A 17,639-nucleotide genomic window follows, 5' to 3' on the forward strand; every position below is an offset into this window, starting at 1 on the left:
GGTTTGTAACAGTTTTATACATCAAAAGGAGCATCAAGGGATTGATTAGGAAGGGGGAAAGTAAAATATGACGCGAGGTTATAGGAAACATAAGAATTGGAGTGTAAAAGTTACTATCTATATGCAAAGAGAAGAAGATTGGTGAAAACTCATGTAGGTCCCTTACAGTCAGAATGGGGATCAAAGAAATGGCTGAACTAAACTCATACTTTGAGTGCCCTAACAAAGAAGGACACAAACAATATGTTAGAAATGACAGAGCACACAGACTTTAGTGAGAGGGAGCAACTGGAGCAAATCTGTAGAGAAATTGATGGGATTGAAGACTATAAGGCCAGATAATCTAAATCCCAGAGTACTTAAAGACTTGGCTGTAGAAACAGTTGTATGCATTGGTGGTCAACTTCAAAGGTTCTTTCGAGTGTAGAATTGGACTGGAAGGTAGGTACTGTAGCCCCATTATTTAACGAGTGTGAGATAGAAAGAAGAAAAAAAGATGCTTCTGGACCAGAAGTCTGTCAGGAGTGAGGATGCCATCAGAGTTAATTATCAAGGATCTTATTGCAGAGCACTTGGAAAACAGTGGTAGAATCAGACACAGCCAGCCAGCATGGATTTACAAAAGGGGAATAATGCTTGACAAATCTACTGGAATTCTGTACTGTTGATTGGTGAAGCTGGTGATTATGGTTTATTTGATCTTTCAGAAGGTATTTGGCTAAGTCCCACATAAGAAATTAAAGCACATGGGATTAGGGTTAGTTTATTTAAATGATAGCAAAATTAATTAAAGGCAGGAAACAGTAGGAATAAATGGGTCATCTTCTGAATGGTAAGTGTGATGGAAGGGGTACCTTCAACTACACTAGGTGTCCAGCTATTCACAATGTGTTAATGATTGAGATGAGGGAACTAGATGCGATCTCTTGAACTTTGAGATGATTGAGGTTGGAGGAAAGGTGACTTGTGAGGAGGATGCAGAGATGTTGCAATGTCATTTAGACAGCTGAGCAAGTGGGCATATGTGGATAATGCCACATTATCCACATATACGATACGCATTTAGTGTGCATAAATGAGAGGATATACACTTTGGTACCAAAAAATAGAAAGACAGATTATTTGAATGGCTGTAATTTAAAAGAGAGGAATATTCAAAGAGAGACCTGGGTGTCCTTATATGCACCAGTCACTGAAAGCAAGCCCGCAAGTGCAGTAGGCAGTAAAGACAGCAAACTGGGTGTAAGCCTTCACAGCAAAAGGATTCAAGTACAAGGGTGTATTATTGCAATTACACAAGCATTGGTGAGGCCACATCTATTTCGGTCTCCTTATCAGAGGAGGAAGGATGTGCTTGCTACGGGGAAGTGCAGCAAAGGTTTACCAGATTGATTCCTGGGGTGGTAGGACCCAATGCTAAGACTGGCTGGGTTAAGATTGTGTGGTGCTGGAAAAGCACAGCAGGTCAGGCAGCATCACACTCTCGACTCTAATCTTCAGCATCTGCAGTCCTCACTTTCACAGAGTTATGATTGTATTCACTGGTGTTTAGAAAAGTGAAGGGAATCTCAGAAACCTATAAAATTCTAACAGGACTAGACAGGTTAGATACAAAAATGATGTTTCGGATAGTGGGGTAAACATCAAAACTATGGATAATAGTTTAAGGATAAGGAACTGAGATGATAAGAAATTTCCTCACCCAGAGAGTGGTGAGCCTGTGAAATTTGTTGCCACAGAAAGTGGTTGAGGCCAAAACAGTGTTTTCAAGGAGGTGGTATATATAGCTCTTGCGGCTAAAGGCATCTAGAGAGAAGGTGGGGAGAAGATGAATGACAGGGGTTCAGATGGGATTAGAATCTGAGTTCAACAATCATATTGGTTGGCAGAGCTGGCTTGAGAGACCAAATGACCTATTCCTAATCACATCTTCTATGTTTCCATGTTAAATTCTCCTTTTGTTCTTATGATGGTGCCTATGATCAACTTAGCAAATCTGAATTATGAGCAAGAGGAGGTCATTCAATAAGATCATTGCTGATTTCCTATTTAACAAGTATATGTCTACAGCCACCGTTAAAATATTCAATGACCCTCAACTTCACCACCTTGAACTAGTGTTCCAAAATCACACAAAAAAAAACTTTTCACCTCTGCCCTAAGACGATCATCCTTCCTAGCTCTGGACTAACCCACAAGTATAAACATCTTTTCCACGTCCATCTGGTCAAAGTCAAAGAGCTTGTATACTTCAAATCATGGAATTCTAAAACATCAGCAAAAACAGGTCTCAATCTGACCAATATTTTAATCATTAGACAGTTTATCCATTCCTGGTATCAATCACACCTCCTCTGAATCCCCACCTTTACATCCTACCTTGAACACAACTGCACACAGATTGAGATCCCCTTTTCAACTGTAGCATAAAATCCTCTCTAAATTGTTTCTAAAATACTTTATCCCTGTACTTCATTAGCGCTTAATTCTTAATATCTTGATCAAACATCCAAATAACCTTGTTAAAAAACTTTAGCTCCAATTTCCAACGGCTCTTTGGAACTCTTGGGTTAGACCCAGTTTGAAAGTGTCAGCATTCAACTTGAAGGTTATATTTGTCATACAGTAGGTCACAAGAACAGTGTGAATGTTGCAGAGGACACAATGCTCAAAGAAATGAGCCATCGACTATTCTGATAATATCCCAGAGTGCTGAAATGGAATTTAGTGAACATATGTGCAGAACTGCACTTTTGAGATTAACTTGCAAAGGATGATTTTTTTTGAAGAAAAATTTATAAAAGCTAACCTTAGAAAAATATAATTTATCAGCTGACCTCCATGCAGAGCAGTTACATCATTAATTAGGGAGTCAGTATCAGAAACAACACAAGTCACACCCAAAAGAAAAGCAAACATTGTTACAAACACCCTTTCAATAACAATCCTCAAATAGGAAATCAACTTCAAAAGATTATATATCCTAACTCCACTTTGTCAGTCAGTAAACATGATATCCATGTACCACTTTTCTTAATGCTTATAATACAGGGACAGTTAATTATGAAGAGTCTTTGAAGTGGTTTAAAAATGCATAGAATTATCTTTAAAATTAAAATGATATTTTAAACATTGATTGCTTGAATTTTTCATCTTGTACCCATCAGGAATGCTAAATCTCAAATGACGACAATAATTTATACTAGAAAAAGATGACGACTGATTAACAAGTCAACTGATTAGACAAAACATTGCTACAGAGAAAGCAAAAGGGAACTTTAAGCTCCCCTAGCTCTCTTACTTCCTGTAGTAGACATAATAGCAATTGCAAGAATGACAAATTTCAAACATTTGTCCTGATAAGTACAAGACAAAGTGCTTCAATGGCAGGACTCTCCTTTCATCATCGTCCAAATTGTGTGTTCAACCAAATAACTAATTACATATAACGGTATAAAAAGGTTTGTGCAAATCATGTGGATAATTCTTATTTACGTGCCCACTCCTGCAAGAGAAGCTATTCACCTTAGTAGAAATCTAATTAGAGAGGCAACACATTTAAAAGATCGGAGCAAGTTAGTGCAATGACTAACAGGACTGCTATAAAATAGTAAGGACTTTCCTCGAGTACATCATTAACCAAGCAGCTCAATAGAACTGATCAATGGGTGGTAACAGACTGCAGGCCTGGATTTGTATTTCTACATGGACATAATGTTTACCGCTCAAACGTTCAGGACATGATAATGAAAGCACACAATAATCCTCTGCCTACCAGCCTTTTGAACTCTGTCCAAATACTTCACATAGATGCAGAAGCAGCCTCAAAGCAGCTGGAATCAGTTGTTTAAACAGTCCTACAGCACCCCTCACAGGCCACTTTAAACATGAATGTAAATATCATTTCAACTGTACTTCAGTTAATTCACACTCCTTCATGCTAGCATGATATCAGATGTGCATTTTGCAGAGATCAATTAAAACTCCCTTTACATAGTGGGTAAGATAGATAAATAGATAGAAAAGCCAATGACTTGCTATCCACTCCTGCATAAATGCAAGTCTAGAACCATAGCTACCTAATACATGAAATGAAGGGAGTGAAAATTTCGTGAAGTCAGACTTGGAGGAGCAAAAAGGTCTTATGGCTCGAAGATTTGAGGAGGTTAGAGACAAAGACAAAACTGTTGCTCCAATCAATGATACTGCTGAACAAAATTGAAGTTTAAAAACTCAACATTTAATAATCACATGCTGAAATCAAATTTTTAAAATGAAGGTCACAGTAATTTTTAAAGTTCAAATAATTTGCTCAAGTTCAGTGCCAATGTAAATCCCTGACAGTGCACAGTTAATCAATTGCTTCAATGCTTTAAAATGGTGAAGTACTGCCATCTACTGGCAATCACTTGCAGCATAGCATCTACCGTTAATGCAAGATTTGATATGCAATGCTGCATTTGCAGGGACCTGGTTTAACACCTTTAAATTAGACATTGACAAGCAGTTCAAATTGTCAATGAATGTGGAGACAGTTAATCCTTCCCAATTTCTGTAGGCAAAATACCAAAATGAAAGAAAGAATGTACATTACCACAAACCTGAAAAGTAGAAATTACCATATAAAAGCAGATTGAGAACACTGCCCTGCTAACACTACCAGGTCTGTTTTTGACTGCTCTGTAACACAACTTTCAACATTCACTGGGAACAGACAAAATGATCTTGAGCTATATTTCAGCTGGACAAATATGACTTAAGAATTGAGATAGTCCATTTGGGAGCTGGACAACTCCTTTTATGAGCTGAAAATGAGCATCTGCAGACCTCACTTTTAACTCCTTTTATGAAGCAAACAAATAAATATTTCTTATTATGTTCTAAGATTACACATCGTATTTTGTACAGCAAGCAGGGCTGCAATTTTCATGTATTCATTTGCAATCAGGCGTTATATCTAGCCTAATGATTCTCTTAGGTAGAGGAATTTCTGTCTTTCATCATATGTAGTTTGCAGCAGTTTGTGCCTCAGAATGGACTATATTCTGACTAAAGGAGAAAAAGAAAGATAGGAGCTGACCAAAATCTGAGAATAGGTTTTCTGATAAGCTCCTTTGGTAAGTGACACCTTACAATGTGTAATGTTTTAAGTGTTGCACGGGAGACGAGGTGCCCTCTTGTGGCGCAGTAGTGGTGCCCACAAGCCTGGATGGAGGGGCCTGGGTTCAAAACCCACCTGTTCCAGAGGTGCGTAATAACATCTGAGCAGGCTGTCGAGAAAAAATGTTAAAATTGAAAAAAAATTAAGGAAAAATTTCATGAGCTTCTATTTTTGGGTACAGTTGCAAAAGTCAAAAACAGCAGGATTTTGAAAAATTGCACATATCTTTCAATCAGGTTTCAATTGGGATATGGTTGTGAGCAGAATAGATTAAAATGTTAACAGCTGTAGACTTATATCAGCCAAACGGTAACTTCCAAACCTGGTCAGGTGTGAAAACAGACTGATGAAAAGAACTACCAAATTGAAGTTGTTGTACTCTTGACTACTAAAATACATAAAAGCATCTGCTTCAATAAGAAATTGTTTTATACAGTTAAACAGGACATTTATGACCATCAGAAATGGTTTCTGCTCATGAGGTTTACAGAGACTTGCAGCTCACGCACTTACGTCATTATGATCTCATCTGGAAAGCCAAGTGATTGTTCAAAGGCTTAACTTAAATATAAGGGAGCATTATGAGAAGCTGATCGATCAATTTTCCAGAGGGGAAAAAGAATGATTTATTCCTCCATTCTTTGATATGGGTTACTGCTGACAAGGCCAGCGATTATTCTTCATCTCTAATTGCCTTTGAACCTAGTAATTGCCAAGCCATTGCAGAGGACAGTGAACAGTCAACCAAATGACTGTGGATCAGGAGCAAAACATCAACTCCACTAGCTAAGTATGAACCTCCTTCCTCCAAAAAAGACTTTAGAGAACCAGATAGGTTTTTAAACAATTGATGAGCATTACTGAGCTGGCTTTATTCCAAGTTCATTAACTCAATTTGAATTCTACCGGTTGCCATGATGGGATTTGAACCCTGAATCTCCAGAGGGTGAACCAGAATCTCTGGAGTACTAACCAATGACATGACCATTAAATTACCATCTCAGCATGATGAAAAATCACATTAGTCTTGTGCTAACATCCAGTTTCTTTATATGTTTTATATTATTGAGTATCTTGCGTTCAATCTGAAGTGTTATGGATTTTATTTTAAAATAATATCAGTTTGATGCGTTTTTCAGGTAGAAAATTCCCATGAATTAATTGTTAGGCCAGTGATACTTAAGCAGCATCTATTAGCTAGGATTTAAATGATTTTCATAATTTCTAATCATTCCAAAACACTTTGGTGAAGTACTTTTGAAGTGCAGTGCCTTCTACAACATGGAGAAACTTGGCAGTATGTGCACAGCAAGGTCCCATTGGAGAATAAATACTAGCTTCAGTTCACGGCTCAATCTGTTATGTAGAAGTGCCAGTAAGCTAATTAAACCAGTAAAGATTGACAATAAACTTGAACCGTTACTGATATCAGATTCCTCAGACAAGTCTCTCGAGGTTTACAGCACAAGAACTAAAGATTTGACAGCCCAAGGGCAATTAGGCAGAGGCAACAAGGGCTGGCTCAGCCAGCAATAGGAACACCCTGGGAAAGAATATATGAAAACTTCATCTGTCTCAACTTTCGGCTGAGGGTATCTGAAGACAAATTCATCTTCCTGTTTTCTCTCCATTACCTTGCAACTTTTCTGCTGTTTATATTTAGCAATTTTTCCCATGAAAGAGGCCATGATCAACTTAATATGTACAAAAGTTGTGCTCTGAAAGACCCTTTGTCTAAAATAATTCCTCAAATCTTTCTTTTCAACCTCAACAGCAATTTTAAGTTGTTCTCACTTACAGGTTAAAAGGATAGAGTAACTATGTATGAGACTCATAAGTTCCCTTTCCATCACTGACAAAAGAACCAGAGAGGGAAGTTTCTCTTTACTCATGTTATTCTATGCAACATCTGACAGTGATGAAACTGAAATTCAGTAGTAACAATCCAAAAAGGACTGGTCAAATCTATGAAGGTAAAAGAATATAAGTGAATGAGGAAGCAGCAAGGTAGTTGGACTGATTAGATAACTTTTAAAAAGAAAAAGTACAACAGTGCAGAGGTGATGAGCCAAATAGCCTCCTTTTCTGATTCAGTAACTTTTCAACCTGAGGAAACAGTTTTACCGGTTAATCCTTTTAAAAAGTTAAACACCTCTATTAAATCTCCTTTTAGGTAGGGATTCAGGGGAAAAAAAAAATGATGTTTCTCATGTAAACCAATACTCAATCTATAGCTGCAATGTTTCTTCACAATTTTGACTTCCTATTTCAGGAAGAGAAAAATCCCACTACAGCGAGGCTCGTCTAACTCTACAGTGAAGCAGCAGTGCAAAGCAAATCACTTCAGTTTCACAACTTGCTAATTTAAAAAAAAATGTGGGGCTGCATCATTCAAAATCTATTACTAAAGAGAGAGTGACAGTTATATTTTTGATTTGTCCCAAGCAACAGATTCAGATGCTTTAGGTCATTGAATTTAAATAAACTTTTAAACATGTGTTTAGATTTCCTGTTAAAATTTAGCAGGTTAATAAAAAATGCTGTCTATTCAGGTTCAGTTTAGTCTCATCTCAATTTTTAAGTTTAAAAAAAAAAGTAGGGTTTAGTCATTATAGGAGTAACATTCTGAAGGGGTTGAATTCCAATCATCTCATCACAGTGGATTGATTGAAGACTGTTCTTGCCAAATCTATACCTAAAAGCAGCACAAACATACAGCATGCGCAGACACAGAGCGGAACAACCACCCTCAGTGTTATACTATGGTTTATCAAGGGTGTCCAAGAAGCATGTGCAAGAGGAACTTGGATCATGGATGCAGAAGAAGAAAAAAAAAGTTGACTTATATACACGAGATTGATGAAAAAATGAACGATTTCTTGGCCAAAATTTGGGGGTCAACGTTTACACAAGTTCAACCATTATTCAAACTGATAGTGAATATGCGTCCAAAGAAATTTACACTAATGACATTCAAAAATTTGAATTGGTGCTAGTATTGTTCATATTCTTCTACATTTTACTATTGTAGCTTGGATTTGAAGTTCTGAACATTTCTCAACTTAATGACAATTGGAGTTTGAATGAACAAACACACAAATAGAACAAGGACTTTCAATAATTAAACTCTACAGTAAGATTGCTATTACTAGAAATATTCTAAATCTGGTCTCTGAATCAGAGTGCACACAGGGTCATGGTACTTTCTATGTGAAATGGCTACTAAATTTCTAAATGAGATTTTTGGCATGCTGACAAGATTAGCTACCTTACACTTATAATCCTGAGCTGCACTGTGTACCCAAATCTTACTTGCAAAATCCAAACTGAAACCTCAGCCCAAAATTTCCACAATACCTGGTACTGAAAGGATGTTTTCTTGGGTAATTTCCAAATCTTCTCCTTTGTACAATCTGTAGTGATTGCTCGCCTTCCTTACTACCACCTTAAACTAGCAGCTCGGCTTCTAAACTGTTGACTCCTTCACTAGTATGAAGTTAGTTTTATTGAGCACTGCTTGGCAATTAGGTACACTTCAATAGTGCTCAATGCTGTTTTGGTATGAGGAACCTCAAATGCAAGACCATATCAGGAACACTGCATGCAGTTTTGGTCCATTTGCTTGAGGAAGGATATGATTGTACTAGAAGCAGTTCAGAGGAGGTTCGCTTAATTCCAGAGGTGAAAGGTGTGTCTTATTAGGTGACATTGAGCAGTTTTAGCATACATTTGATGAAGTTTAGAAGGGTGAGGGGAGATCTATCGGCAGCTTAAAAGACGACACTAAAAGGAGGTTAACAAAGTACAGCAAATGTTACCAGTTATGGGAATAAGAATTTTAAGGCTAAGAGGTGGCAAATTTAAACAGAGGAGCAGGATGTGTGTCAGAAAGTGTTGTGAATCTGTGAAATTCATGACCCCAGAGTGCAGTGGACATCATGACACAATGAATTAGGAGGAGAAAGAGAGTTTATTTTAATAAATACTGGATTAAAGGGTATAGAGAGCAGACAGGAAGTGGAGTTGAGGCCAAGATGAGATCAGCCATGGTTGCATTGAGGAGTGAAGTAGGCTTGAGGGCCAAATTGCCTACTCCTGCTCTCAGTTCTTATGCTGTTGTACACCCATAATCTGACCTTAGTATTGCCTCAAGTTCTGACTGACAAAGCCAGAGAGCTAACAGAAATCAAAAACTATCAAAAACAAAAGCAGCTCTTGGTCAGCATAACGCAATGTTTATGCAAGTGGATATGGTGAGAAATCAGTTGATCAGAAATTAGGTTTGCTTCAAACAAAAGCTCAGACAACGTAATTGCACCAGAAAACAATTTTTAAAGATATATGCAAGCCTAAAGCCTGACACATTTTACTATGCTGTACCATTAAACCTTCCACTTAGTGAGGAGTTAAAAAACCTCTTAACATAACACACTGAAATTCAATGTCTATTTCTAAAGATATCTTCGACAATAAAAAATGCACTGCGGTTTGCTGTAACCTTGTTGGCTGGGTATCCTAACCTTGAAACATTACATGGAGGCCAAGCAACTTAAATTACATCTATAAAAGTAAGACAAATACTGGGCAGCAAAGTGCACCAGAGGTCAAAGGAAATGAATTTAGGACTGACCAATAAGATGCAAATTCGCTACATTTCCCTTCCTCAAAATAAATTTCACACACAGCAATTAACTTGATTAACATACACTGCTTGTAAAACTAACAGCATACAAACACTATTAACTCAGCGTTTCCAGCTCATCTTTTTGGCCTTTGCATCGAACATATATCTTTTCATTTAGGAGCATTAACGTTAAACCCAAAACAGTTACTGAAGCTTTCTTCAATGAGGCAGAGTGTAGTTGCCATACAGAGTACAGCTCCCAACAATCTAAGCTAGGAATAAGCTTCAAAGTCAAGAGAATGTAAAGCTTACAGAAACCCCTAGTTAGGGTGCTACAGCAACTCGGGTGTGGTAGCATCTGTAGAGAGAAACACAGTCCTTTGTTTGAACAGTTCTGATGAAGGGTCACTGGACTTAAAACATTAAGTCTATTTTCCCATCTACAGATGCTGCCAGACCTGCTGAGCTTCTCCAGCCTGTTTTTGTTTTAGATTTCTAACACACAGTTCTTTCGTTTTAGCATCGAAGGTTTCGGTGTTGTCTCCATGGCATTTTCCCATCTCAGAATCCAAAGGTTGTGAGCTCAAGTCTCACTTTGGAGATCTCAGCACATTATTTTCACTGTCAGAGATGTCATCTTCATTTTGAGATTTAAGCTAGCCATTCTCGCAGGAGAAAATAAATGATCAAAATGACAATTCAAAGAGAAACCACAATATTCACTTGGTATCCTGGTTAAAATATACCCCTCAAATCAATACCCAAACTCAATCGTTTATTTCATTCCTACTTATGGGAATTTTCTATGTACAAACTTGCTCCTGCATTAACTTACAATACAACATTGACTACACTTCAGAAGTACTTTATTATTTGGGATTGCTATTATAAAAATAATTTTAAAACTAATATTACCATGTGGTACAGTACTTCAACAGAAGTATGAAGACCATTTAATAGTCAGAATATATAGTACAATTGGATAAAAGTTTGTATAAAATCTGTATTTTTGCATTATCACAGAATTTGTTGACTAGGGATAGACGGTTTAAAGATGGTTTGTGGGCGGTATAGTGGCACAGTAGTTAGCACTGCTGTCTCACAGCGCCAGTGACCTGGGTTCAATTCCCGCCTCAGGCAACGGTGTGTGGAGTTTGCACATTCTCCAGTGTCTGTGGGGGTTTCCTCCGGGTGCTCCAGTTTCCTCTCTCAATCCAAAAATGTGCAGGTTAGGTGAATTGGCTATGCTAAAACGTCGGGGAATGGGTCTGGGCGGGATGCTCTTTGGAGGGTCGGTAGGGACTTAGTGTGGAAGCAACCCTTTGGCCCAACAAGTAATCTAATCTAAACTTGACTAGATTAAATTTTGACTTTACTTAGCTTTGATCCTTCTCTTAAAATATTTGTTCAGTGTTATCAAAACTTTAACAATAAACAGACATCAAATTTGTACCTAGCATTTGTACATCCTTTGTACATTCAAAATTTTTCACAGAATTCACATCATTATTTCATTCATTCATTACTTAAAGAGTCTGAGAAAATTACAATGTATTGGTCCAACATTTAATATCTGAGCGGCTGCAGAGCCAGAGTACAAGGGAGAGAGTCTCAGAAGCCAGCAATGACAAAAGATTGCAATAATTTACCTGACCTGGTGGCTGTTTAACAGCAATATGAATTAACAAGCAAACAGCTCCATCCAGCAGCAAATATCAAGTACTGCAGCAGAAGCTCCTGCAGTCTACTACCCCAGTGTGTTGTTTGTCATTACATCACTGCTTTAACACTGAAATAAACTGCTTATTGACACAGAAGATTCACACTAGCAATTTAATCAAGTAATTGTAAGTGGGATATACTAGACCTATTTTATACTGCTCTAATACAACAATGAATAAATATAAGTCTAGACCAGTGTAAATGCTTTCAGGCAGCTTCTGAATCACATGCATGTTAAGATGAAACTGAGATTTCTCCAGCTCCCTCAACTTTCAAAATTACTGCGTTCAGAGTCAATAGCTGGAATCTATGACTTTGGGGATAAATAAAACAGTTCAGCCCTTCAAGCCTATCATTGCACATTGTAAATGCCACAATAAGATTGTTTCGTGACCCACTAAATACAAAGGAAACACGGGCAATGTTGACACCAACTTTCTTCACAGTATTACTAATTAAGCCCTGGTATCATTTTGGCAATAGACACTAAGCTGCATTAAAGGCTGTGTGTGTGTGTGTGTGTGTGTGTGTGTGTGTGTGTGTGTGTGTGTGTGTGTGTGTGTAGGAGAAGGGAGGAGAGTGTCCATAATTGAATGCAGTTATCCAGAATGGAGCAAACCAAGACTTCATTGTAATTTCCAATCCTTTGCATTCCTGGCCCCTGAAGATTAAGCCCAGCAGTGTTACATTTTTTTGTAATTGTTCATTATCTGTTTGTTATTACATGGCTATCAAGAAGCACTTTCGACAAAGTTACAATCCAAACCACATGCATTTATATTATACATTCTGTTCAGTTTTATCCTGATCTCTTGTGTTGTATAGGGAACTGTTGTGAATGCCTTTGCAATTGGATGAAAATTCATCTTATTTGCTTACTGTAGTTTTCTTTCTTAAATAAAACTGATCTTTAAAGCTTTATAGAAACAAGCAAACAAACTTGAAAGAAAATAACTCAAGAATACTACAAAACCCAAAACTCAATTGAATATTGATAGCTATCCCAAGGTATTGGGAATGAACAGGCAAATACTCAGACTTAAGAAACAGCAGCCGTCCAGGTTGTGAGAAGATTGCAGTAAATGAAAGCAATATCGAACAGTCAAGTTCCAAAGCTTTGAAGAATTATCAAAAAAACATGTCCCAGGGGAGCAGCACAGTCAAAGGAAGAAAAATCTCCTTTCTGATTAAAGTTATTATATTGATTCCTTTTCTGAACCTTGCGGATAATTGATTTACACTAGGTAAGCTGTTGGGGAGTGTGTGGCAGGTAAAGAAAGACAGATTTCATTTAATTTGTGTTATCGAGAGATCCTCTGTATTCTAACTTGACAGCTCTTAAATTGATTGTTCAATGAAAAAGATTTTCATTTGTAATGCTCAATCATGGTTCAAAATAATTAAAGACAATTGCTCAATGCCAGACTAACAAATCTGTTTTGATAAAAAAAAGTGCTAAAGACACTCATAACTAAAACAATCGGGACGGGGGTTCACAGCAAGAACTACATAATTCATGAACAGTTCTTATTCTGTAATGGACAAAAATTGAATTTTCAAATCGTTGGAGAAGGTAAATAGTACATTAATAAATTACATCCCTCAGAATTCACCACACCCACAAATCACAGAATCCCTATATAGTGTGGAAACAGGCCATTCAGCTCACCGATTCCACACCAACCTTCTGAACAGCATCCCACCTAGGCCCATCCCTTACCCTGTAACCTTGCATTTGCCATTTCTAACCCACCTCGCATACGCATCTTTGGACACTACAGGCAATTTAGCCTGGCCAATCCACCTAATCTGCACATCTTTGGACTGTAGGAGGAAACCAGAGCACCTGGAGGAAATCCATGCAGACACAGAGAGAACATGCAAACCTCATGCAGACAATAGTCAGAAGGTGGAATCGAACTCTGGCCCCTGGCTCGGAGAGGCCGCACTGCTACCCACTGTGTCACTGTGCCACTCCAGAAAGTTCTCAGTCAATATATTGATCAAACAGGCTGGGTGCCCTTCTACTAAATCTAAAATCACCTAGCCTTACAGAATACTGGTTTTGTAGTATTTGGTAGTTTGCATGTCTTAAGTCTGAACTTCAATGATATGTATACTTTTTGTTCTCCCAAAAGGAGTATTTTAGGTTGAGCATTATACAAAATGACAAAGGCCCACCTAGGACTGAGATGAATGAATTCCAAATGATATATTGTAACCAAAAAGAGTGTATTTTTGGTTTTAAGTCTGTGACAGTGACTTTGAGTTAGCAAGTAATTTTGAACAGAGTTCAAAACAGCATCTCACAAAAAGCATGAGATTAAGAGATCAGATAAATGCCCGATGAGATAATTGAAGTATTTAATAAATTGAGCTTTCAATTACCTGCAGAAAGGCAGTCAGGAGCCAGAAGGAGGTCAGTTCAGAAGAATGAAAATAATCTTTAAAATCTGATTGAAGATTTGTAGCTCGGGTATCTGTTGTTGTGGTTCTGCTCGCCGAGCTGGGAGTTTTTGCTGCAAACGTTTCGTTCCCTGGCTAGGGAACATCATCAGTGCTGTTGGAGCCTCGTGTGAAGCGCTGCTTTGATGTTTCTTCCGGTATTTATATTGGTTTGTTCTTGCCGCTTCCGGGTGTCAGTTTCAGCTGCAGTGATTTGTATGTGGGGTCCAGGTCAATGTGTCTGTTGATGGACGTTCTTGCCGTTTCCGGGTGTCAGTTTCAGCTGTAGTGGTTATGGTGTCCAGGTCAATGTGTCTGTTAATGGAGTTTGTGGATGAATGCCATGCTTCTAGGAATTCTCTGGCTGTTCTGTCTGACTTGTCCTATGATAGTGGTGTTTTCCCAGTCAAATTCTGGGAAAACACCACTATCATAGGACAAGCCAAACAGAGAACAGCCAGAGAATTCCTAGAAGCATGGCATTCATCCACAAACTCCATTAACAGACACATTGACCTGGACACCATAACCACTACAGCTGAAACTGACACCCGGAAACGGCAAGAACGTCCATCAACAGACACATTGACCTGGACCCCACATACAAATCACTGCAGCTGAAACTGACACCCGGAAGCGGCAAGAACAAACCAATATAAATACCGGAAGAAACATCAAAGCAGCGCTTCACACGAGGCTCCAACAGCACTGATGATGTTCCCTAGCCAGGGAACGAAACGTTTGCAGCAAAAACTTCCAGCTCGGCGAGCAGAACCACAACAAAAGAAGATAATCTATACCATCAGAAGGGCAGTTTTAGTTTTCCAGGCCATCAGGGGTCAAAAGTAGTTGCTAGCTGTTTTAATGTTAAAACAGGAGGGTTGGAAAAAAGGTCCTGAGCATTTCTCAAGAGCTCAGTAAAAAGGTCAATCAGCCAGCCTGTTAGTGTGTCGATAGAAAAGATGGGGGAAGAAACACATACGGTGAAATGTGTAGGAAGTCACCAAAGTGCAATGCTTACAACCTTTGCAGTTTAATAGGAAATTTTAAAAGTGAAGATCAGAATGGGGTTGAGCATCTGTAAAGGATATTGCTGGGAAACAAAAAGGTTGAATCTTTCTTTGTGCTGTTCATAAGAGCTTTCCAACTTATCAAAACATTGTTTTTGCATAATAACCTAGCATACTTCTGTTAAAAGTACTCGGACTGCCTTGTGTTAGTTAATATGTTCAGTGACTGCCCTAAGGCAAAAAAAAGATCGATCAAGTGAGGTTTAATTCTGGAATCTGATTTGTCCAGTATTCTCATCAGCTGGGATCACCGAGACTGAAATAAACCTTCCAACCTCAAAATTACGAGCATCAACTCCTTAAGGCAGAAGCAGAGAAATGTGTCTTTTGCAATGCTTCAAAAACCAACGTGAACATTACGATAGCAACACTAATTATTCAGCTTGCTGCACTAGTTATAACTGGTAAAGATAAGATTACATGGAGTTTAAGGTATATGTATGAGTCAGGAGCTAAAAACTGATCACAGGAGACCTAAACCTTTACAAAGTTTGTGATTACACCTACAGAATATGGATTTGTATCTGGATTCCAGGAGGTAAATGGAATGTTTACAGTTCAATGTTCTACCTCGGCTCATTATTCAAAAGTATGATTATGTATATTTTAATCAGTGTAGACTTCAGTGTGCAAGCAGAGAAGATTAAACCATTTAATTGGTTCATTCAACTTGCATGGACTCTGACACAAACAGAATAGAAATTTCACCGTTTTGAAATACAGACACAATCAACATTAATGCCCTTGAAAGAAAAAGGGTCTGTAACAATGTTTGGAAGGTTAGAGATGTTACTGGGGTCCACAGCACATCTAGGATGCAAACACATTCACTTGTGATATAGTTCTCATACTCACGCATCCAAAGGTAGTAAATGCGTTTTGCCAGGACTTTGTGTGGTTCTGGAATTTCATTAAAATCCTGGTAAAAACATGGTTTCAACGGAATGAACTTCGGGAGCGGTGGAAAATTGTTTTCTAGAAAACAAAAGCATCATGTTTAGATGAATCTACAAGCAGTCAGGTTTAAAATTATTAATAAACAGCAAATCTTAAATTATGGTAAATCTTAGGCGCTACTGAAAAGTTAAAGAATGTTACTTTATCCTGGGTCTACTTCTGGACGGCAACAATTCCTCCTACTCACCCTGTTCTCTTCCTACCATGTTAGTTTTTCCAAGCCCTTAGATGGATGTTTCTGAATATAGTTGGATAACTGGGCTGCATTTCCTTTATTATCCAGCTCCCTTCATTAACGGTTTCTCTTACTTTCCCAGCTCTCATCCATTTAGGTCCTCAGACCCACAAAGTGAATATGCTAAGGTCCACACCATTTCCAAGTTGACTGAAAGCATGCTCTCTCTTGCCATGTTACATTCCCTTTTCCACAGAGAGGGCAGACACACAAGGAGTTTCTGCTTCATTCCTTTTACCCATCACTATTTACCAGGCTTCTGTTTGTACCTCCATAACATTTTTCCTGATCCACGTCTAATATTTCTTCTCTCTGCAGAAATAATGTTCTTTTGCACCAGCTTTTACTGTGATGATCCTATTGGTTTAAGACGTGTATTTTGTTCTGCTTTTGTTTTTGTTTTAAAAGCAAGGTTTTAAGACAGAGGTGTCAGATATCTATTGAAAACTTAAACAGTTTGTTAGATCTTTGGGTCATTATTTTTTAAAAGTTGGAACAATAGAAGCAGTCTGATGGGGTGTGGTCAAGCTCTGGCACAACCAGGATTTTTAGTTTGAGTTTTCAGCATTAGCAGTTGTTGCTAGGTCTGTTGCTGCCGTACATCTCCCCCCTGCTAACTCCGTTCTCTTGATGTTTTTCCTCCTGGGGAGGTATGAGAGATAATCTGTTTTCCGAATATTTTGCCAAAGGTGTGTTTATGAGATGTTACTGTAGTGGAACAGTTACTATTTAGTAGCTAAGTAATCCTTTACTCTTAAGTTTTCCAATAGAATTACAGCTAAGCCAACTCTTTTTTTTTGCTTTCTTTTGCTGTATTTTAAACTGCAGTGTACGAATAGTGTTTTGCTCTTCAAATCTGGTAATTTGACCAATCGAACTGCATCTGGAACGCACCATCTTACACTTATTTCTAAATTAACAAAAAAAAGTCTAGACTATGTTGTTAATATGAGGAGGTCTAGTCTGATCCATAACACTTGCCCTTCTACCACATTTTATATTTTCCTCTTTCTCCAAGTATTCCCGTTCAGCTTTCTATGCTTTCCATCACTTTGCTCAGTTCCTTTGTTTAATTTCTATTCTTCAGACACACTCCACTTATCTGCCCTAAAAATGAAGACTTTTTCTCATCTGCTAGATGCACACATACTGCTCAGCTCTCCAACCAAAATAAAGAGAAGGGTCATCTACCAGAAGGGCACTATTGGACACGCATACCTGTGTCCATCATGGCCACAGGTGGATTTCAAGCTAGCAGATGCTCCCAGCAAAGCATTTCATACTCATCCATTTAACAGGGCACTGACAGCCAGTAAATCTGCACAGAACTGGTTTGCTACTTCTATCTCTACCATGTTTCACTTGCACCTCAAAAGTCAAATGTGGGGTACACTCAATAATCCCACATGTCCACAGATTCACAGA

General features: G+C 38.2%; 1 protein-coding gene across 2 annotated transcripts in view; it reads right to left on the reverse strand.

The window, feature by feature from the left end:
• Positions 1–17,639, reverse strand: part of LOC132834664 (secretory carrier-associated membrane protein 5) — an 80,698-nt gene that overhangs the window by 50,793 nt on the left and 12,266 nt on the right. For both annotated transcript variants that reach the window (XM_060853603.1, XM_060853604.1), the window contains one exon: positions 15,878–15,997. In XM_060853603.1, coding sequence (XP_060709586.1) covers positions 15,878–15,997 — 120 coding nt within the window. The remainder of the gene's footprint in view (positions 1–15,877; positions 15,998–17,639) is intronic.

This window comes from Hemiscyllium ocellatum, chromosome 42 (genome assembly GCF_020745735.1).
Source record: "Hemiscyllium ocellatum isolate sHemOce1 chromosome 42, sHemOce1.pat.X.cur, whole genome shotgun sequence".
In the NCBI taxonomy this organism is placed as follows: domain Eukaryota; kingdom Metazoa; phylum Chordata; class Chondrichthyes; order Orectolobiformes; family Hemiscylliidae; genus Hemiscyllium; species Hemiscyllium ocellatum.